This window comes from Semicossyphus pulcher, unplaced genomic scaffold, assembly GCF_022749685.1.
Source record: "Semicossyphus pulcher isolate SPU_LCO1_2020_fin unplaced genomic scaffold, fSemPul1.0.p SCAF_12, whole genome shotgun sequence".
Lineage (NCBI taxonomy): Eukaryota > Metazoa > Chordata > Actinopteri > Labriformes > Labridae > Semicossyphus > Semicossyphus pulcher.
In genome coordinates, this window is record NW_027211626.1 from 13,210,631 (window position 1) to 13,232,140 (window position 21,510).

General features: G+C 42.3%; 1 protein-coding gene across 1 annotated transcript in view; it reads right to left on the reverse strand.

The window, feature by feature from the left end:
• The window catches only part of pcnx2 (pecanex 2), a 34,628-nt gene extending 14,338 nt beyond the window's left edge, over positions 1–20,290 (reverse strand). The window contains exons 1-26 of the mRNA XM_069658544.1: positions 19,818–20,290; positions 18,078–18,280; positions 16,586–16,703; positions 16,455–16,491; positions 14,098–14,615; positions 13,810–14,004; positions 13,223–13,711; positions 12,948–13,125; positions 11,719–11,869; positions 11,461–11,603; positions 10,991–11,069; positions 10,572–10,707; positions 8,740–8,882; positions 7,220–7,373; positions 6,857–6,889; positions 6,100–6,271; positions 5,852–5,962; positions 5,010–5,101; positions 4,560–4,669; positions 3,469–3,577; positions 2,909–3,001; positions 2,649–2,799; positions 2,348–2,489; positions 2,044–2,221; positions 1,007–1,115; positions 769–898 (exon numbers count right to left, since the gene is read on the reverse strand). Of these exons, the coding sequence (XP_069514645.1) occupies positions 769–898; positions 1,007–1,115; positions 2,044–2,221; positions 2,348–2,489; positions 2,649–2,799; positions 2,909–3,001; positions 3,469–3,577; positions 4,560–4,669; positions 5,010–5,101; positions 5,852–5,962; positions 6,100–6,271; positions 6,857–6,889; positions 7,220–7,373; positions 8,740–8,882; positions 10,572–10,707; positions 10,991–11,069; positions 11,461–11,603; positions 11,719–11,869; positions 12,948–13,125; positions 13,223–13,711; positions 13,810–14,004; positions 14,098–14,615; positions 16,455–16,491; positions 16,586–16,703; positions 18,078–18,280; positions 19,818–19,970 (4,127 nt within the window). The 5' untranslated portion in view covers positions 19,971–20,290. The remainder of the gene's footprint in view (positions 1–768; positions 899–1,006; positions 1,116–2,043; positions 2,222–2,347; positions 2,490–2,648; positions 2,800–2,908; positions 3,002–3,468; positions 3,578–4,559; positions 4,670–5,009; positions 5,102–5,851; positions 5,963–6,099; positions 6,272–6,856; positions 6,890–7,219; positions 7,374–8,739; positions 8,883–10,571; positions 10,708–10,990; positions 11,070–11,460; positions 11,604–11,718; positions 11,870–12,947; positions 13,126–13,222; positions 13,712–13,809; positions 14,005–14,097; positions 14,616–16,454; positions 16,492–16,585; positions 16,704–18,077; positions 18,281–19,817) is intronic.
• Positions 20,291–21,510: the final 1,220 nt, after the last annotated feature.

Sequence of the window (21,510 nt, forward strand, 5' to 3'; positions counted from 1 at the left end):
GCCTCCTGAGCCATTGACACAGTCTAAAGTAATACATATACATAATACATATTTTAAGACTATGCAGTCTCAGTTGTTGTCCATGTAAAAATGTTTGTTGTCATGTCCACTTAGTGTTCACAATGACAACCTGCACACCTACTGCCTGAAACGCCAACATCTAGCTCCTGCAGAGGTGCTGCTGCCACCATGTTAATGTTTCACTACTGAAGCAGACCACAGCAGCGTCTAAATATAATCACAGTCTGCTTCATGTCAAATCCCTGAAGTTTGCACAACAAAGCTGCAGCTATTTTCGGAGAGCTTTCAGCCGACTGAAGTGCAAACAGGCTCTCGCATCAATAAGTAAGAGGGAACAGAGGGGTTATGTTGTGGAGGAGGAGGAGGAGTCTGCCTCGCCCATTTTCAAGGATTGATTACTTTTTAAGTAAACACACACAGAAAAAAACAGATCATAATGATGTTATTTTTAACACTAAAAAAATGTTTCTCAATAATTCTCTAGAGGATCTCCACAGAAGCCAATTCTTTTATTTTTGTAAAATGCTCTGTAATATCCTTCAACGGCTGGGAACTGTAGTTTTTTTGCAAAGGCGTCTCAAATATGATAAAATAGTGCATTTCTTTGGGACTATTTTCTTATGCGGATTATTTTCCATTTCCTGCTCTAGTGAGTATTTACAGCAGTAGGACGTCGCATGTGCAGTTGACTCAAAGTATACTACGGTGCTGTTCATAGTAGTTGTAGTTTTTTCATTGAGGCCTTACTTGTAGTTTCGTTCCCAGAACTTGATGGGCCGAGGATAGGAGGAAATAAAGATGGCGCTGCCCAGGAAGGGAGCCAGCGGGGTGTAGAAGACAGTGGTGAGCAGAGTCTGGAGCAGCAGCATGGCCGAGTCTGGTTTCACACACGGCGGTCAATGGAAAAAAAAGCAGGCACTGATGCACTCTCACTCACACACACACACACACACACACACACACTGAGGTCTGAGCAGAAGGATACGAGGCACAGCAAACGGCTGAGCGAAGGCATGGAACGCGCTGCCCCAGGCGATCTGCCAGGGAGCGATGTAAACCAGGATGAAATGGAGCTTCAGCAACAGCTCTCGCATCTGGACACAAACACAAACACACAGCAAGTCCTCTGTAAAACACGTCAGCACAACAGTGGTTTTAATAACGTGTTGGTGTCAGTGTTATTTATATGTATTAAACAACCTTTGTCACACAGCAAAATAAAGTGATATCTGTGATATTTCTGCGCTAGAAATGTCAATAAGCCCTCTGTGGTCAACAGCTGGCAAATCAAATGTATTCATTCCACTTTGTCTGCGTTCGGCAGATAAAAACAGTTAATAATGTAATATTTTATGTTTTCCTTTAGGAACATTTCAGTCCTAAACTTTGAAGACAGTATTGAAATTAAAAATGAAATATGTACTGTCGCTTTAAATCAGCTCACAGTGATAGAAAGTTTCCATCACTGAACAACAGAAACAGAATTAAAATTGTAGCAGAGTAATGGTGCCACATTTCTCTTTTGGTTCCAGCCATCGACCTATGTTGCATATTATTACCCTCTCTATTCACTCCTACAATTCCCACAATGCAACTACATGGAATGTTTTCACCAGACTCTCCCAGACTAGTAAATGCCCAACTTTTTCACATCTCTTGTTTTAAACACAGACTTTCTGTTAAAAATATATAATCTGTTTCATGACATCACTGTGACATCATCAGGGTTATTTTTCTCAGATTTCGACAAAGCTCCTTCAGAGCCACAGAGGACTTCTCGTAACTGTTTTCAGAGTCAAAAGTAAAGTCCCCCAATGATGAAAAAACAGACTTTTGTTCATAAAATCGGTTGAATTCCCCTTTTCAATTTCAAAGGTCAGTCAAGTGACATCAGTCAGCCAATTTGTTGACTGTTTATATGTCTGTATCTGAATGTATCTTCGACACACACATGAATGTAGTCCAATGCACCGCTCATTAACCTACTCTGTCTCCGGATATAATTCAGCGGTGTTCTCTCACCTTGTGGAAAACAATCGACATGATGAAGAAGTCTAGCAGGAAGCTCTCGGAGGCGTGCGGACAGTCGAAGTGGAAAAAGACGAGTGTGAAGAGCAGAGTGAGGAACTGGAAGCTCGGGTCGCAGAAGGATGAACGCAGGAGTTTCAGTCCGGCAACTGTCGTCAGGAGAACATCACAGCTGGAGGCGACACGAACAAGAGTTAGACGACAGATTCACACATACACACTGATGGACAGGCAGACTGGCACTGCAGATGTGTAAAAGTTATATACGTGTGATAGGGTGCTGTGTGGATGCACTCACTGGATTCCCAGCTTTTTGCGATGACTGAGGGCGAAGCCGTCATTAGTGAGCGCGCTCAGTACAATGGCGGGGTACACCACGTACTTCTCAAAGCACAGGAGCCCCACATACAGTCGCTCAAACCACATCAGCACAGCGTCCTCTGTAACACAAGGATTATTTATCATTTCCAAACATTTTCTGTTAGAAAATCTGAGAACTTGATGGACTTGATGTTTGTGTGTGCTCTCTGATAGATTTCCAGTTGGTCCAGGGGTTTTAACTATGTCTATACAGTACAGCATACAGTAGGTATGCTGACCTCTGGGTTCAAACTGGTGGTACTCCTTGGTCTTGAGTACCGGATGGGAGATCCACAACCACGGGTGGTGCTTCCTCAGCTGGGGGATCAGGTAGTGGGTCACAACTCCGACCGTCCCCGCCAGAGCGTACAGTACGATGGTCACAAAGGGCTGGGAGAAATGACATAATAATTTAATAGTGAATAATTAAAGAAAGATGATGAAAATTAACAACTAAATAGAGTAGTGTAAAAATGTAAAAAGGGGGAAACAGTATCACCTTGAGAGACAGAAACACAGTGCTCGCTGTAATGGCGAAGGTCAGGATGTAGGCGACAGAGCACACGACTACATCAGACAGCAGAATCTCCTTCTGCAGCGGGGACGAGAGAGATGTGATCGTTAATAATCCACACTGAATGAAAACTAATTTGTCAGACCCATTTAGGTGCGATTACTTCTGTCTAATCATTCGGAGCCTCCAGTTTTTGGAGATCAAAGACGCAGCAGCTTCACAATCCCACATTAATACTGTAAACGGGGGCTGGAGGCTGGTTGTCCGTGATGCATAATTCCCTGTAATCCCACACAATGTTGTATTATCCGTCTTGAAACACAGAGTTTTAGACTCAGACACATATGGTGTGTGTGAATTCCAGAGCCTCAGGTGAAAAATATTGACAGCATGATGATAATTATTGTTGGCTGCTGTGATATAAAGCAGAAAACGCTATTTAATTAGAGCTGAGAGTAAAATGAACACTGGAAAAGTGTGTTTGTGCTGAAGGCCGATCAGAACATTACTGATGAAACAGTTTCAGTGTCGTCCTCTTTACTCACCATAGAGTTCTGCAGCTTCTCTGGCAGTGGGTCTTTACTGTCGGTGTCCTCCTCCTCCTCTTCCTCACTCTCCACCAAAGCGGGCATTATCTTTGACTTGATCAGAGACCTGCAAATAAAAACCACCACTTCCTTAAAGACAAATCGCGACCCAAATTTTTTAACCAGTTAAATTCATTTAATTAAAAAATCTGTGCAGTTTGGACCTGAGACGGAACGAAACATCACAGTATAATAGGTAGCCAAAACGATAAGCAGGCGGCACTGCATAAGAGGAAAATATTCCCTCTACAATTAATTAAATTAGCAGCCTTTTTTTAGCAGAAGTAAACAAAAAAAGTGCAACATAAATGCAACTACTCTAGGACTCATCAAGTTTCAAGAATGGGATTACCCAAACAGTGGATACATGGAGTGTGAAGAAATGAAACCGCTACTGAACGCGCTTCACTGGAAACCAATGTCCTTCAAAATAAAAGCGCAGCAAAGACTATTGGCCACAACTGTTTTTTTTTACACATCCGCGACCAACTGAAAACAGCTCCGCGACCCACTTTTGGTTCCCGACCCACCAGTTGAGAACCGCGGCATTAGAGGTTCTTACTTGCTAAATAACATTAACAGACATAACGTAATCTTTTATGTTACAAACTCTAAAGCAACCGACAATCAAGAACATTAAATTTAGCTTGAACCTGAAATATTTCACAATGTGCCTTTCTTTGTCGTTTTACTTCTTATATTTCCAACATTATCTTTAGTCAGCTTTTAACATATTGGCATCAAACTTCTTGAGCAGAATGAGTAAAAATAGTTTTTATTTTCAAGTCAAAGTTTCTGCTTTTCCTGTATTTTTTGCGTCCCCCTTTCTTATCTTGAATCTCAATAATTTGATGCGAGTGTATGGTGCTGTAAAAGTTGTAAATATTTATTTAAATTTAAATTCAAATTGACGTTTTATGTCTGCAACCCTGTAATTCTGCTGCTGCTTCTCTTGAAAAAGAGATTTAAGGATTATTACAAAGAGCTGAGTGCATGGAAACCCGGCTCTGTGTGTGTGTGTATGCAAACACACACGCACTGATACTCACAGTAGTACGGAGGGGTCACTGCTCTGTCGGCTGAGGTGGTACGAGAAAACCACCAGAAGGCCACAGAAACCAGAGAACAAAGCAGGTGTGTGCTGCTCGTCCCATGGCTCCTGTAACAACACACAGACACACATGCACCGTGTTAATCACTATTGTGTGTCCTTAAAGCCGGAGTCTGCTGCTGCTTTCAGATCTTCACAGTTCAAAGCTTCTTCCCGAAGCTGCAACCTTAAAGGCACTTTCAAAAATAACTGGCAACACTGTCTGTGTTTCTGTAGCTCTACTTTCATCAGTGAAACTGCCCGGCTCCACGCTATTTATAACTGAACTCCCTATCTGCTTCTATTCCTATAACCAGGAGGATGCCCATGAACCGAACTCCAGCTCAAAACTCTAAAGGGGAAAAAGAAGGATGGGGAAGAGAGAAGATGTTATCCAGTTAATTTGTACCTTTAGAGCTCCGAAGCAGAACCCGTAGAGCAGAGACAGAGCGATCAGACTGCGGAGGATGCTGTAGACTGCAGAGACGAGACTCGTAGCAGCTGAGACGCACATAAATGAGAGAATACAGGCAGAGAGTAATAGTTAACAATGAGAAACAAAGCTTAGAGTGCAGACTTTCAAGGAAGATTCACCTTTATTAAAAAGTCAGCTTTTTTCTACAAGTAATGGTTCATTCACAAACAGTTATGGACATTTTACATGAGAGATTTCTGTTTTTTTCTCTTCTTACTAGGCAGAGTTTTGTTGGAGGAAAGGGAACATATGTCAGGATTAAGCACATTTTAATCTGATAACAGCAGGGAGGTTTTTCTTATGAAACCACAACCACGAACTCCTGATAAAGCAAGATCAGTTTTTTATGTTAATTTCTAGTTTTTATGTAATTTTCTATCTTTGGTTGTTGATTTTAAGTCACGAATATTCAGTGCTTCAGAGAAATACTTCTCAGGCTTTAAACGTTAAGTGCATATTACACAGATTACATATCAAAATCAAACCAAAGCCACAAACGGATGCACTCAGTGTAGAAGACAGTTAAAAGCAAGCATTAAGTAAAAACACAAAAACATCTACGTGCTTGTTTAGCTCAGCGGGTAAATCACACATGTCATGTACAGTCCTTGATGCAGCAGCCTGGGTTTGACTACCAGCCTCGGCCACTATCCACTATCCTCTCACTCAATAAAAGCATAAAAGGCCAAAAAATAATCTGTAAAAATAATCACCCATCTAGGTTTTAAGGACTAAAATATCTATGAAATTAAAAGGTAAGAAACAGTTGAACCAACCTGTCCCTCCAAACAGGTGCATGTCAATCTGCTCCAGCAGGTAAATAGTGAAGGTGTTGATCTGAGGGAAAAGGCCCACCAGGAAGGTGATCGGGAAGCAGTACGTAAAACCTGTAATGTGCATGAAACAAAACAGATATTCCTTAATAATTATTGTTTTACACAGGAGATAGAAAAATAACAAACAGCAAAAAGTAAAATAGCTGTGTAAGAGCAGCTGCATGAAAAAGAAAGAAACTCATCCCTACCCACGAGCAGGTCTCGTATGAAGTGCAGCGCGTCGTGGCAGACGATGGTGACTCCGTACAGCGTGGAGACGGGCAGGTCCTTCATCCTCAGCAGCTGCTCCAGCAGCCAGATCAGAGTGCAGAAGATGCAGAAGTAGGCCGCTCGGCTGTAGGCCACCATCTGGTTGTGACCCTGGAGACAAACACGCAGAAGGACACAGATTAGGATGTTAAAAAATATAAAACTACAGATAATGCCAACACCAGACACTTATATAGAGCTGGGTTTTATTAGGTTGATTGATTGCACAAATTAAAACATGCTGGAATCTCTTATCCTTGTATTTTGTTTAGAAATTAAGTAATCATAAATTATACAATTCCCTATGCAAAATAAAGTGTAAATAAAAAGGTAAAAATTAATCAATATAAGACTGTTTGTTGGCAAGAGATGGCTTTCTCAAGGCACTTATGAGGATGTTTAAGATTATGTGTTTCCATGGTAACATGAAACAAATAAGAGAGCTCCAAAGAAAGTTACTTCACAGCAAAACTGTTATACGGAAAAGGGAACTGATTTTTTTATTCATACCAACATGGTGCCAAATGCTGACAACAGGCACCACCAATGAGTCAGAACCAACCTACACATGCATCATGTATGTCTGCATCAAATTTCTCAAATATTAATAATTATCATGCGACTAACATGAGTTTTCCAGTGGGCCGATTTAGTCTTTAGTTTAATATTTCAGAAGAAAATGAAGGTTAAACTCACATGTGTGGGTGAAGCTGCATCTGGTTGAACACTCTGGAAAGCAGAAGCCAATACTGAATCAACACTTGCACTTTAATATAAAAAACAAGGTTAATTCTAAATTCAACAGAAAAGGAAGTGAGTGGGCGCAAACAGAAACGGGCAGGCATGAGGTCAGCTTTACTTTTCATCTTCGTTAGGTCACATGTTTCCTGCCTCCATGCAGACTGGTTAAAGTGAATCTCACAGCTTTGATGTTTTACTCACAGTTTTATCCAACAGCTCAACATTAAAGATTTGTGTAAATTGCTAAAGGCTGGACACAGATAACGTTTAGGTATCATCCACTACCTTCTAGAGAGGTTTCAGTGTCTTTTTTTTTACCTTCAGTAAAGAATACTGGCAGCTGGCGATGACCAGGCAGAACTGGAAGACCCAGAAGTCTTTGAAGCAGCCGTGATTGAGCAGAACGAAACCCAGGAAGGAAACCAGGAAGGCCATGAAGACTGCGACTAGATTCTCCAGAACTTCCTGGTTTCTGTATGGAAACAGCACATGCAAAGAGAAACACAGGTTATGGTTTTGCATACAGTAGCTTATAAGGTGTAAATCCTTCCTGCACAAAACTGATGCTTATTTGTTGCTGTATTTAAAAGAGACACGCAGGCGTTAAGGGTTTGAATTCAAGAAACAATGCTCAACAGATATGACACTGATTGATAACACTAGAAAAAGTGACACAAATATAACTTAATTGACAAATAATTAAGTGAAATTGATTGAAAGTTACTGCTGTGAGATTAAGGTTTCCAATTTAAAGGGCAACAAACATCCAGTGAGTGGCGTTGTTGTGTTTGAAATCAGCTTGTTTATAAGAGTTTGAAGGAGAATCAAGGAATCACTGAACTTTTAATAAAACATTTTTCCAATGAAAATAACTCAACATTATTGTCAGAGATGAATAATGTGTATTAGGCTTCCTGGTGGTGCAGTGGTTAGCACTGACGCCAAACAGCAAGATGGTTACTAGTTCCAATCCCCATCCGGCTTCCTCCCACAGTCCAAAGACATGCTCATTAACTGATGACTCTAAATTGCATGTAGGTGTGAGCATGAAAAGTCTGTCTCTATGGCTGCATTCATACTGCAGCTAAAAGTGTCCCGATTTTTTCCCCCCTATGTGAACTGATTTTTTCAAATCTGTGTGAACAGCAAAAAGTTGCATGATGTCGCATTTCTTGAATTAGGACCTGTGCTACTTGAATATGTGGTACTAAATCGGGATCAAAACAGGCGACCTGTACACAATTTGTATTTGAACACTCAAATCGGAATTTGTCCGCGTTGCCTTGGTAATATATAGTTTCCAGGAGTGACTCTAAAGAAGAAGACTTCTTTTTTCCACTTGACCACAGAGGACAACGACACACAGCAGTGGAGAGACGGCGAAATAGCAGATCTAATTGCTATTTGGGGAGATGCCTCTATCCATATGAGATGTCGCTTATTTGCACAAAAGTTTATGCACATCCAAAGTCCCAACGCCCGAGAGCCATCCATGTTTTAAGGAAAACAAATGTTCTATTCTCATTGATATCTTACCTGGGTCACAATCTAAAATAGATGTGAACAGGGACCCCAAAAAATATGAGCCCCAAATTGGAATTGAGCATGAAGGCCTGCAGTATGAACGCAGCCTATGTGTCAGCCCTGTGATTGACTGGCGATCAGTCCAGGGTGTACCCCGTCTCTCGCCCAATGACAGCTAGTATAGGCTCCAGCCCCCCTGAACAGGATAAGCAGTATAGATAATGGATGGATGGATGGATGTTCGATTTCTAGACTTCACAAATGTGTGTGCATTAAAGTGGAAAGAGCTTGCAGGCAGGTTTTTTATGTATTACCTGTCCAAAAGAGCGAGCAGGGTGAGTCTGTCGTATAAAATGTTGATCCACTTCCCAGGAAACAGTTTAAGTTTGTAATAAATCTTCCTGGTCGGTTTCTCCTGAGTGGACGTCTCTGATGAATCATCCAGAGAGTCTTCTTCCTGACAGACGCATGCACACAAACACAAACAATTAACACCCACATGATTCCACTGCAGTAGCACAGGAAACAAGGAGAGGAGGCTGGTGTTTCCCGTGTCGAATATTCCAAGTACAGCTAGGATCATTAAACGTACACAGAACAATACAAAGTGGTGCAATCATGATTCAGCAGAGACTCTGTGTTGTTTCAGCTTCACTGCTGCTGGTCTGCATCCAGCACTGATGTAGAATAATTCAGGACTGATCATTTGCCGACTGTTTGAATCAGCAGCGGTGACTCATATTTTGCAGTTTGACAGAAAAAAAAAAAACACTAATCCGATTTACCAGTTGGTTGATTATCGTTTATGTCAGCCCCGGGGGACTTTCTGTGGTAAAACTAATGAAGGGAAAGACACATTTAAAGAGGAATCCGCATGTTTATTTACCTGTTTTAAGTCGTAACCAGATTCGTCTATTAATCTATATTTAATACATTTATTGATTGTTTGTAATTTGGCGTATCTTTTGTTTATTAGTCCATGTTTTATTTTGTTCACTTTCAGAATGCACAGTGGTGTAGTGGTTAGTGCTGTCTCTGCACAGCTAGAAGGTTGCTGGTTCAAATCCCGGTTGCGGACATAGGGAGCCTTTGTGTGTGAAGTCTGCATGTTCTCCCCGTGCATGTGTGGGTTTCCTCTGGGTACTCCGGCTTCCTCCCACAGTCCAAAGACATGCTCGTTGGTGACTCTGAATTGTAAAGGTGAGCGTGAAAGATTGTCTGTCTCTATAGCCCCTTTCCCACTGGTCAAAAAACCTGCTCACACCCGGCTTTTTTGCTTAGTGGGAAAGGTTACAATGGTATTCAGACCCAGGTCAAATGACTATGCAGTAGACCCGGGTAATTATTGCCTCGGCTCTGATTGGCAATGATAGTAAACGCGCAAGTTCCATCCGCTGTCGCATAAATACAGAAGAACAACATACAACTGCAAATGTGTTCTTTGTTTCGTGCAAGATGCAGCAACACTGGCAAGACAGCGAGGTGAGAGAGCTTCTTCTTGAGGGGAACAAGAAATAAGGCGAAAGGTTTCCGGAGTATACTCCACTGGCAATGGGAAAAGAGACAATCAGCATTTATTAGCGGGTCTTCCCGGGTCTGAAAACCCCGCGTCAATGCGCTAATTTTGGTGCGAAAGGGGTATATGTGTCAGCCCTGTGATTGACTGACAACCAGACCAGGGTGTACCCCGCCTCTTGCCCAATGACAGCTGGGATTAGCTCCAGCCCCCCTGCGACCCTGAACAGGATCCTGTGTATCCTTGGGGCCTCAAAGACACAAAGGCAAAACTGACTTTCAGAAGAATTTGAAACCTACTTTGTTTACATCCACGTCTGCTTGCTAGCAGTTTTCCTCTTCACTCCCTTTGTTGGCACATTGCTACATTTCTTGGCACCTTACCACCACAAACTACTCAATCAGGAAAACCACTGAACGGGGTATCATGTCGCCCGAGGGCATGCAGGTGCAAAAAAAACTCTTAAAACCACACAGGATACTTTTAGGTAACAATTTGTAGGACCCATACTTCCATGCAATTGCAAATCTTAAGACACAGAAATGTATAATTTTATAACATAAAATGTATCAGAAAATCAGCTGTAGTACATCGTGGGTGCTGAAGAAGAAAGGAGAAGTGAAAGCTCACCTGGAAGATCTCTGGGTGCGTCCTTCGTGGTCGAAGCCTGTGTGCCGGGATGATGCGTCGCTGGAAAGGGCAGTCAGCGTGACCCCCCGCCAGGCCGTCCTGACACTCTGAGTTCGAAGACGTTGACAGCAGGTCACTGAAGACACACACACACACACACACACACACACAAACAGACACAGAAAACAGCCCTCAGTAAGTATGTTGATTAAATTCCACACGCAGATATTACAGCTAAAGTGGAGATTAAAAAAGGCATAAAATCTAATAAAAGCAGTGTAAGAGAGCATGCAGGGAGATAGACATGGAAAAGGATAAACAGGATTTGGTAGAAAAACATAACTTGTTGCAGGTGCAGGTAAAGGAACAGGTGATACAGAGAGGGAGAAGACAGTGACAGAAGGATTTAACAGCACTACCACATGTTGCCAGTGATGAGCTCAGCTCCCAGCGGCAGGTTGAGAGCTCTCTCTGCATACAGCTTACGAGGTCTGTCCCCTGGTTAAGAAAAAAACACACCAGCTAATCAGTAGATAAATCTATGATGTGGTGATGTTTTTATTTAGCAATACAAAAAGACAGCAGAGACTGAAGTATAACTGAGCAGCTGAGCATGTTGGAGCAATTCCAGGAAAATGTAATTTAATCCACCAGCTTGTTGATCTGTTTCAGCTGCTAACAGAGGCATCCACACACACTGTATATTTGTTCAAAAGATCCAAATATTATCAGACAGCCCAAGCAAAAATAAAGTCCTCAAACTGATCGGGTGCCTGGATATATATTACAAGATATTTTTAGTTGCTTCTCACTACAGCTGAATAACTACACTTCCAGGAACTAATAGTTTAACATTTTTAAATCATTTTGCTCAGCAGCGGCTGCTTACTGTGTACAGTGTGGAAGGTGTACGCGTCTTCTTTGTTGGTGGCCTCTGGTCTGCAGATGACCTGCAGCATGGAGCTCTCTGACTGAGAGGTCTGCGAGGGCAGAGAATCATAGTCCGGATCCTTCTCTCTGTCTGTCTGTGGACTGCAGACAGGAAACACAATCAGCTGGAAGCCCTGGATGCTAGTACACTCATCTGTAAGTTGTGTAAATGTGTGTGATTTTTTTTTAAAGCATGTGGGTGAATAGGCTTGTGTACCTGTCAGGGGAAACTATTGGGATCTGTGTGGGTGTTATGGCCTGTAGTGTGTCGGTAGGCAGACTGGTGGGTGGTTTTGGTCTCTCTGGTTTGCTGTCTGTGTTAGTTTCTGTTATCGTCTCATCTGGTCTGGAAGTCACACTCAGATTCTCTGCAAACAGATCAAATGGAAATGACTTGTGGTTAAACTAGCAGAATTTTTATTTTTATTCTTTAAAGCTGCATTTATCAATATTTTCTAGATGAAAGATGGAGGGAGTTGAACCAACCTACCTACGAAACTTAGCTCTGTGGGAAATGTTAGCATCTTTTAGCTGCTTTTTTGTTTTAAGGTTTAAAACGTCGCTGTTTTGTTCAGTCTCTTCTCTATTATCAGCTGGCAGCAATGTATAGTACCTGCCTAGTACCAAATGGCATACAATGGTAGCAAGTACCTAGTGAAAATGATGGAGCAAATGGTGGAGCAATTGGTCTTAGCTTGTTACTTAAATAGCAAGATACAGGATACAGTAGCAAGCTAAGTAGCAAGCTAAAAGCCCTCTTAGCTTGCTACTTAAGAAGCAAGCTAAGAGGGGTTTTAGAAGTTCAGAAGTTGGTGGAGACCAAAAACAGAGATAAAGGAGAGCGGGAATTTGACTTATATTCGCCATGCAGCAAGAAACATAACTCCCAAAAAAATGCTAATGCCGCTAACTGTCTGCTGGATGTGTAAATTGGCAACTGTTTGCGATCATGTTCGCTATACTAGCTTAATAGGGCAATGCTGTGTTTAGAGCGTGATCGGCATCCCCCAAATGGTCCCAAAACTTAATTAATGGTGGTTTAACCAAAGAAATCACCTTTTCAACAACACTAAAAGTCTACAGGATCACTGGCAGCAACTACAAGCTTTGCAGCTCCATTTATCCCATTAAACTTTAATGGTTTACATGAGCTGAGCTACTGAGTTGCCTCCTGCCCAACATTTTTGGAGCCTAGCTTGGCTAAAAACATCCTAAAAATATCAACAGATGTAGTATTATAGTAACAGATCTAGAATAGTACAGCATTAGCATGGAGCTTTAACCTTATGTTGCTGATGGGACACCGTGCACCAACAATAGGAAATCATCACAGCTCACAAACCGACACTGACACTATGAATGCTCATATGCATACAAATCTGCTTTATCCGTGAGCCTTCATAAGGAGACTGAGGTAAAGGAACAAACCCTCCTGCTGGGATTTACCTTCCTCTGCAGTGCCCTCTTCCTCTTTGCATTCTGTCACATCGTCTTCCTGCGTGCTGGCAGCTCCCCCTCTGGCACTGAGGGACCCCAACAAGGAAACAAACTCCAAGAAGTTGGATTCGTTGGGTATCTGGCCCTCCTTCGCTTCCAGATCTGACTTGGAACTGGTCATGGTGGTCTGATGAAGAGACAAATGTTTGTTTGTATATATGCATGGACAGATGGATGTGGATAAGTTGGATAAAGACACAGAACTAGAAACGAAGCCAACATACTGTGTTATGAGAGCGGTCTGAAAGCAGCACAGCATCTTTCCCGCTGTCCATGCTCAGCCCTCGGATGTGAGTCCTTCCCCCTGGACCGTAGCGGCCCAGAGCTGGCGGCAGACGCAGGAAACCTTGGGAATCCACATTGAGATCCAGAGGATCCGTGTCATCCGGGTGGGAGTGGACATCGATACCTGATGAGCTGTTATCATTAGTCAGCTGTGGGCTCGGCGTGCTGTCGTTAATCATGTGCAGATCGAGATGTTCCTGATCTGGATCTGGACCCTCCATTGTGGTGAACTCAGAACTGGTTGTTTCTCTACACAAGTGAAACTCTTCACTTTGGCTTGTTGTCTGTTGCTGTTTCAGGGTGGGGTCATCGTCCGAGCCAGTCCGTTCTTCTTCTTCTCCTTCATCCACTTCCTGCCTCTCTTCCTCAGGGGAGTCAAAGGTGATGACGGGGATCTTGATGTGACATTCTCCTGCCTCTTTCTGGGCCTTAATCGACACACAGAGACATATCATACATACACATGGAGTCTTGGCGCAGACTACAAAAATGTCGACATTTGGCTTTGCGTTTATACATAATCTACCTGTGCATTTTCCAGAAGGCTCTGCTTGACGCTCTCCTCCAGCTGAGCAGCTGTCTGAGGGTCACAGCTCATGGTGATGATGATCTTGACCGTGTCGCTCTCGTCCAGGTGAGCCGACACAGGCCCGGGTCCGGAGTTATCAACCAGAACCACTTCAATCTCATCAGAACAGTACATCTCCTCCACCGGCTCAGCCTGAGAGACAACATGAGATGTACAGATCTGTACTTTCTTACTATTAAGAAAGATGACGCCTTAATCCTCTTCCTTTATCTGTATACGTCTTACCTGTGCAGAAAGATCTGGAATGTCGATGAAATCCTCTTGGGAAGTCTCCAATGAGTTGTTGTTTGCGTCTGAGGGCTCTTTCTGCCCCTCACTCGCCTCCTCGCTCTCATCTTCACTGCCCTTTGAGGGTGGCAGACCTTCATCAGCTGTTTCCATATCTTCCACCTCTTTATCCTCACACTCTTTCTCCTCTTCTATTCTGTCCTGCTCTGAGTCTTTCTCTGATTTTCGCTCCTGCTCTGATTGTTCTCTATCGGCCCCCGTCCAAGAGTTCTGAATGTCTGTTCCTTCTTTCGTGGCTACACTTTCAATTATTTCCGTGTCCATTTTGCCCGTCCCACTAGCAGATCCAGGCCGCGTCTCTTCTCTTTCAGCTCGGGAAGGGGTCCTCTGCTGGGCCTGCAGCAGGGGGGCGGCCTGGTCGGGATTGGGGCTGGAGAGGTCATCTGGAGAAGGCTCTGGGCTTGGTTGCAGGCCTCCCTCCACAGGCTTCTCCTCTGCAGCACTCTCACCCTGTCCTGGAATTAAAGGAAGTGCAAATTCTAATTGCTGATTTAAGGTGCATTTATAATGAACTGCTGTAATCCTAAAAAACTGCCATGGTGGACATTTTATTGTCTCTTCTTTGTCTGCAGCGGCAACTCACAAAATCCACACTTTTGTCTACAAGTAAATACCATACTACAGCCAAATGACAAACAGGATCCCTCTACTAATCAGATAGCAACATTTTGTGCAATCGTCTGATCAAATATAGCACAGTCTAGAGAGGGATTTTAGTCTGACTAATCACCAGTGCATGAGGTCATACATTTACTGGAAGCAGTCAGCTGGTCTTGTTGGCTGGCTGCTAATTCTGATGCTGCATGTCTAAAAACATTTACAACAATGATGTTTGCAGAAAAGGAAGTTGTCACTCTACATTTTCTAAGTAGCCATCGAGTGCATTAGGGAAGAGGAACAGAGTTGGCTTCTATCACAAACTGATTCTGTAAACAAAGGACACTTGTTTCATTAAATCACACAGAAACTCTCAGTAGCTACAATAACAGCTGCCGTCTTTCTACATCCATTCATTCTATACCTATCACTTAATCATGTTGTCTGTGTCATATTTAGAGTTACAAGGATTACATCTTTTATTTAACTCATAACTACTGCTTCATATAGGCTGCATTTGGTAAACTAAGCAACTGCTGAATCATTGTTATTCGCATATGACGCAAATTCTATAAAACTAATGAGTGATTTTACACAAAGTAGAAAGTTCAGCCAAACAACAACTGAATGCATCCTCCTGTGTTGTCAAGGCAACCTAAGTTTACCTTATTTATATATAAAATAATCTACAAAGCACAGTGGCTTCATGTGATGAATAAAATTAGACATTTGCAGTCTTTCTCAGTTGTCTCTTTTAGCCTGTGGACAGATTTCTCTTTTCCATGCCTCTCTTCAGCTCCGCTACAGTGCCGATGGTATGCTAACACTTTCTAACTTTAACCAACACCCAGCACACAGAATCCACAGACACACAAAGCACAAAAGGTTTTATCAAGCGAAGCCCGACTAGCTAACGGCAACTAGGCCAACGCCAGGGGAAAACTTAGTTTGGTTTTGTTAAGCAGTGTTAGCTTGCTCGCTAAAACTGACAAAAATCTTGCTAGCTAATGCAACAACACACTGGTAAATTGGCTGTCTTGCTGTTTGCAGTTTGTTTTATCAGCTTACAAAACAAAGCCACCAATGTTAGATTGATTCAGCATGACTTAGTTAAGCTAGCGAGCTAACCTTGTGTTTTTTCTCGCTTACGTAATTGCTAGCGATATACTGAATGAGAGGATATGTTAGTTGGCTAGCTAGCAAAGTTACATCACCAGTTAACTTTACTATGATGTATTATGACAAATGGGGGGATTTTAGCCAACAATAATTGATTCGCTTAAAGTACACAGCTAATGTGTATGTGATGCTAGTCCATCAAATACAGTCTTGTGTATGTCAACTCGCTGTTTTGGCCAATGCCCAGAGCTTGCATCTACAGAGTGTGAAATGTAGTAGCAGTCAGGATAATTACTATTTTTTAACAGCCAACAATGTAATTTATTCAACTTTTTTCCCCTTAAAGTTACTCATAGAACCTTTAATCTTTGTGCAATGGATAATTTAGACATCTTCTAAATTCTTACTAAGCTTTAGACAAAGCCTATCTTTGTAAAACAGGCCCCTGGTGAATTTGAAGGCTATCATATTCATCAAACATTTGTGAGAGTTCCCAATATTTGTCATGTTTTGCAACACAAATTTTCTTTAAGTTACCCATCTGTATCTAGTAAAATCCAGAGAACAAATAGCATCACCTTCCATAGGCTTCACCTCGTCCGACTTTGAGCAGTCCTGCAGGGAGAATTCAGAAACACATGAACTAAATTAGGACATCATGTAGGTCAACACAGTGTACTCTGTAGCTACTATACATGTTGTCACTCACCACCCCAATCAGTCCTTGGTCGGTTTCAGTCTGTTTCACCGTCACCTGTATCACTGGACTGGGACCCTTTCGAGCCAACATTGTCATGGCCACACTGTCCGGGACTGTACTGCTCTTCCTGTTAGACGAAGACAGGAGACAGAAGAAATCATTCCAATCCTCATGTGTGTTGAATACAAAAATACACAGATTTATAAAGATGAAGTAGTGCTTAAAATACTTGTGTCTGGACGTTCCGTTTAATCTCCTCACAGGCACTTCAAAATTTATAAAGAAACTAAAAAGAATACAGACAAACTGGGAGCAGGAAATGATTGATTTTCTTTTTTTAGTCCCTTTGCAGATCAAGTGTGTCAGAGCCGAGTTACAGACTGAATATCCCTGACCTCCCTTCATTAGCTCACCCATTCACCGAAGCTGTACTGAGTCAAGTCTTTGAAATGAAGTGGAAAGCGTCTGTATCCCACTGTGAGACACTTGATCACGAAACCAATCTGATCTCAAAGAAAGACAGGACTTAGAAAAGTAGACACATGCAGAGAGCGAAAGAGGAGCTTAATAATGGTAAGAAGAGGATGTCAGGCGTGGTGAGACTCTTAGTTATACTGTGACCATTATTCTAATATGAGGCCTAAATGTTCGATTCTATGTTAGTATTAAGTTGTATCATTAGGGATTTATCCATCTAGCCTAGATTTGGTAATGGCTAACTTGATATCTTTCTAAACGGCCTTGAATTCGCCATTTTTCTCTGACGGAGAAAAGCTCCAACATTGTTATAATGTTTTACTGCTGTATTCAAGGTTTGACTGACAAATTATGATTTCACTGCTTCTCGATTGCTCAACAAATTAAATGATATTAGATAGTTAAATTCAGGAAGGTAAAACATATCTGAGAACACATTAGCTAGCAAAAGATAAGAAACGGCAGCTACGCTAGCATACAACCATCTCCTCGATGACAGTATCGCTAGCTAGCTAAAACAACCATAAGCTAGGAGGTCTTGCTCTCCTATCATATCAAATAACAATACCCAACAGTAATTTAAGCTAGCAAGTTGTTGAATGCTAACGTTAGCTGTTGTCTAATGATGTTGAGCTTATGAGTTATCGAGTGCCATGTCAAACTAGTTTTACCCTAGTTTTCTAGTTGACGTTAGCTAGACGGGCTTCACTGGGTTACACTTTTGAGCTTGGTTAAACTATCCATTGTATTTACAGTTGCTGTTGAATCTGGAAGCCATGAAACTATAGAGATTTGTCGGATTCCCAGTGATTGTACGACTTGCGACCTGGAAACCTGCAGTACGACATTAATAGCTGAGCTTCCCAACTGGGCGAGACGTCAGAGGAAAACGGCCACAGTTTAAATATGAAGAACACGGTTGTAAAGGTGAGACCATATCTGTAGTCAAGAGCATTTGAGCTACTTTAGATTAATCCCACTGACTGTGGTTTAAGGATTATAAGTATGTGTGTGAGGGTTATACCTAATATTGGCGGGCAGGCAGGAGTCCGAGGCATTGCTTTTCTTCTCCGGAGCCTTGCTGAGGTCAGAGAGGCTGCTGCGGATCACCGCCTCGCCTTCGTCAAACATCACATGCAGCCGGTAGTTGGCCATCTTGATGAGGATGAAGAAGACAGTGATGGAGGTACAGTAGATGCTCAAAGCCATGGTGGTAGGGGGCAAGGCCTGAGGAGAGGAGAAAAGAAGAGCTTTAGCATGTTAAAATCTCCAGAGACTCCTGACTCCAATGGGACAGTGTTTGATTTGATGCTTGACTAGAGGCCACAAAAGCACAAACTATCTCTTCTCATTTTTTTGTAAGCAGGTAAGATTCTTGATAAAGTAAAGCGTACTTGGTCACATGACCACAGTGTACCCAAGGTTTATTACAGGCTCAGCGAACCACATGATGTAATTTGATTAACTGGTAGATAACTGAAGTGTATTGATCCCAAGGGAACAGCCCTTAAGGAAGAACAGGAAGATTTAAGACAGAACATCTGCATCATGCTGATACATGAGTCATACAGGTCTAGAGAGAGTTTGTGCTGTGTTGGACTCTTATTGATGTCTGCAGGTAAAAATTTACTGTCTGAATTTATGTCCCAGTGTCATTCATGCTTTTATCCAATTGTTTCCTCAACTTTCTGCCTTCATTTATCTGGCACTGTGTGTTGTTAGTGACCTTCATATAAAAATGCTAATAAACATGAAATTTGAAACATCTTTTCCCCAGAAAGCTTGTGTTGTTTTTGCAGGGAAAGCAGTGGGTGTTTCCAAACAGAATGAAAACTGTCAGCAACAACACTTTAATATAGCTTTAGTGGCAAACGTCTGAGCTGTCACTCTCCCATTGGAAGCTCCTACTTTGCCTGACTAACTCTCCTTAAAGGATGGCTAATTTGACATTATCTAAACACATGGTAGAAACACATTTAGCCCTGGTTTAAAGGACAGAGATGTGAGTAGTAATACATTATATCTAATCTGGTTAAACCTCTCATCCGTATAGATGTTATTGAGGAATTGAGACACAGTATTTACATTATTTATCTTTTTTACATACAATAACAAAAAAGCTGTCATTGCTCTGAAGGTGTGTGTGTGCTAGCCAGATCACATCCCTTCTTTCAGTACTGTACAAGGCTGTTATTGCCATACCAGAAACATGTGAATCCACTGTGGTATCACTCATACTTCATCACAGCTAAGGTCAAGGTGTGTGACCTATCGCAGCAACTCTTCCCCTCATTAATTGCATCTTTCTGCTGTATTGCTTGTATTGTTTTTCTCCTTCATATCTACTGTATCTCTTGATTTCTACAAGGTAAAACGCTATCACAAATCCCATATGGAAGTTCAACTATCAGGGTAACTGCAGCCTTTGTTTGTCTATTTCAAAGGCCATGACATGAAAATAGTAGTGAACTACAGTTTCACGCCTCCTGTCTCTCCCATTGCCACATCCAGGAGCAGCCATGCGTTCCCTCACCGCATGCAAGGAAAAAATACTGCGACAGTGCTGCCTGTTTTCCTCCAGCCTTGTACTTCCCTCAGTAGCACCCAGACAATGAAGGGTATTAGATTCTTGCAATGGCACTACACGTTTATCCAAGAGAGGATTAAAAGGACGCATGACAATAAAACGTTACCTATAGGTAGAGTGAGCACCTCATATCCCCTTCGCGGCCTTGAACGTCATGTACCCTAAATAAAAACTCACCAGATGGAGAGACAGGGGCAACATCAGGAGAAATATCCACAGATAGAGGTGGCAGGAGTTGTTGAATTTGTTCTGGTCCGGGTCGTGGTACCAGCCCCCGGTCAGAGATGCCCAGACTCCCTGACGCAGGGTCTGCACAACCTGGGAGCCCATCTCTGCTCCTCTGTCCTCCTCCTCCTCCTCTCCGCTCAGGTTGGACGGACGGATGATGCCGCTGCTGCTAGGCTACAATGAAATGATCTCCTCTAATGCATGCTACTGTCGCTACGCCTCCATGTTGGGGCGATACGACACGTCTCCAGAGCCTTCTCTTTCATGCCTCATCGGTCTTCCTCGGTGCTTTCCACTCGTCTGCCTTTTCCCATCCCAATGTCGATTCGTCCATTGCTGCTGCCGCGGTCCTCATCTTGTCCTGTTCGTTTCTCTCCTTCTCCCTCTCCACCTCTCCTCTAGCTGCCTGTACAGATGCGCAGCTCTGACCGCCTCCCCTCCCCTCCCACTCCTCCTCTCTGCCTCCTCCCTCACAATCCTTTGCTATTATACGATTCCCACCTTCAGTGTTTATCTGCGCACAAACGCAGCCAGGCAGTTTGCGTGCAAAATCACGCATACAATCAATCCACTTGGTGCATATGTTTTGACCATATGCAAGCTTATGTGTATAGTATTTAATGGCCGTGAATTGTTAAAGGTATCGGGTTTAATACGCATTTAGCCTCATCCATTATGAATACGCTATTGACATTATTGTATAGGCTTTGTTATTGCGTCATTATAAGACTATATTATTATTAGTAGTAGTAGTAGTAGTATTAGGAGGAGAGAAGTAGTATATGTTTGGTAATGTTTCAGCTTATATATATTTATATATACATGAAAATGTATATATGTTATATAAATTAAGGATTTGTCTGATGATGTGATTTTCTGTATTGATTGTGAATACTTGATGTCTTACAATGAAGAAATACAACTATGCATGATGTTTAACATTTAAATATTTAACATTTACATTATGTCTCTTAGTTAAAATTTTTGGAGTTATGTTTATATATATATATATGCAGTCTTTGATCTTCTTGTCCTTGTCCTGCACTTTGGACTGTGACACCGGGGTCCATAGCACCTTGTATGCCTTAACATGTTTTTAAAATAGTGGTAGTAGTCGTCGTAGTAATAGTAATAGTAATAGGAGTATAGTAGTAGAAGAAGTAATAGGAGTAGTAGTTACGTCTTCACAATAATATAATTTGCTGTTCCCATGGCTGGTGTTTAGAGAGAGAGAGAGAGAGAGAGAGAGAGAGAGAGAGAGAGAGAGAGAGAGAGAGAGAGTGTGTGTGTTTGTGTCAGTCATCCTATATGGCCCACTATTCCCATAATTTCCCTGAAGGCGCGCTCTCCTCACACATTCCTATGGTAGCTCCTCCCCCCTCCCCCCTACTGCTCCGACGGTCACGTGTCATAGAACAGCAAATCAGAGGCCACCACAGCGAGCAGCGAGAGCAGCAGGAGCGTCCCACTGATCCTCAGCATTGCCACTGCTGGGTCCGACTTCGTCTGGCGACAACGGCGATGGGGGTGTTGTTTTGATTAAAGTTGACGGATTTTTTGTCGTTTTTTCAAACTCACATTTTTGCGTTGAAATCCAGGATATTTGATTTGCTTGCTTCGTTCAACCTTCGGCTGTTCCTCA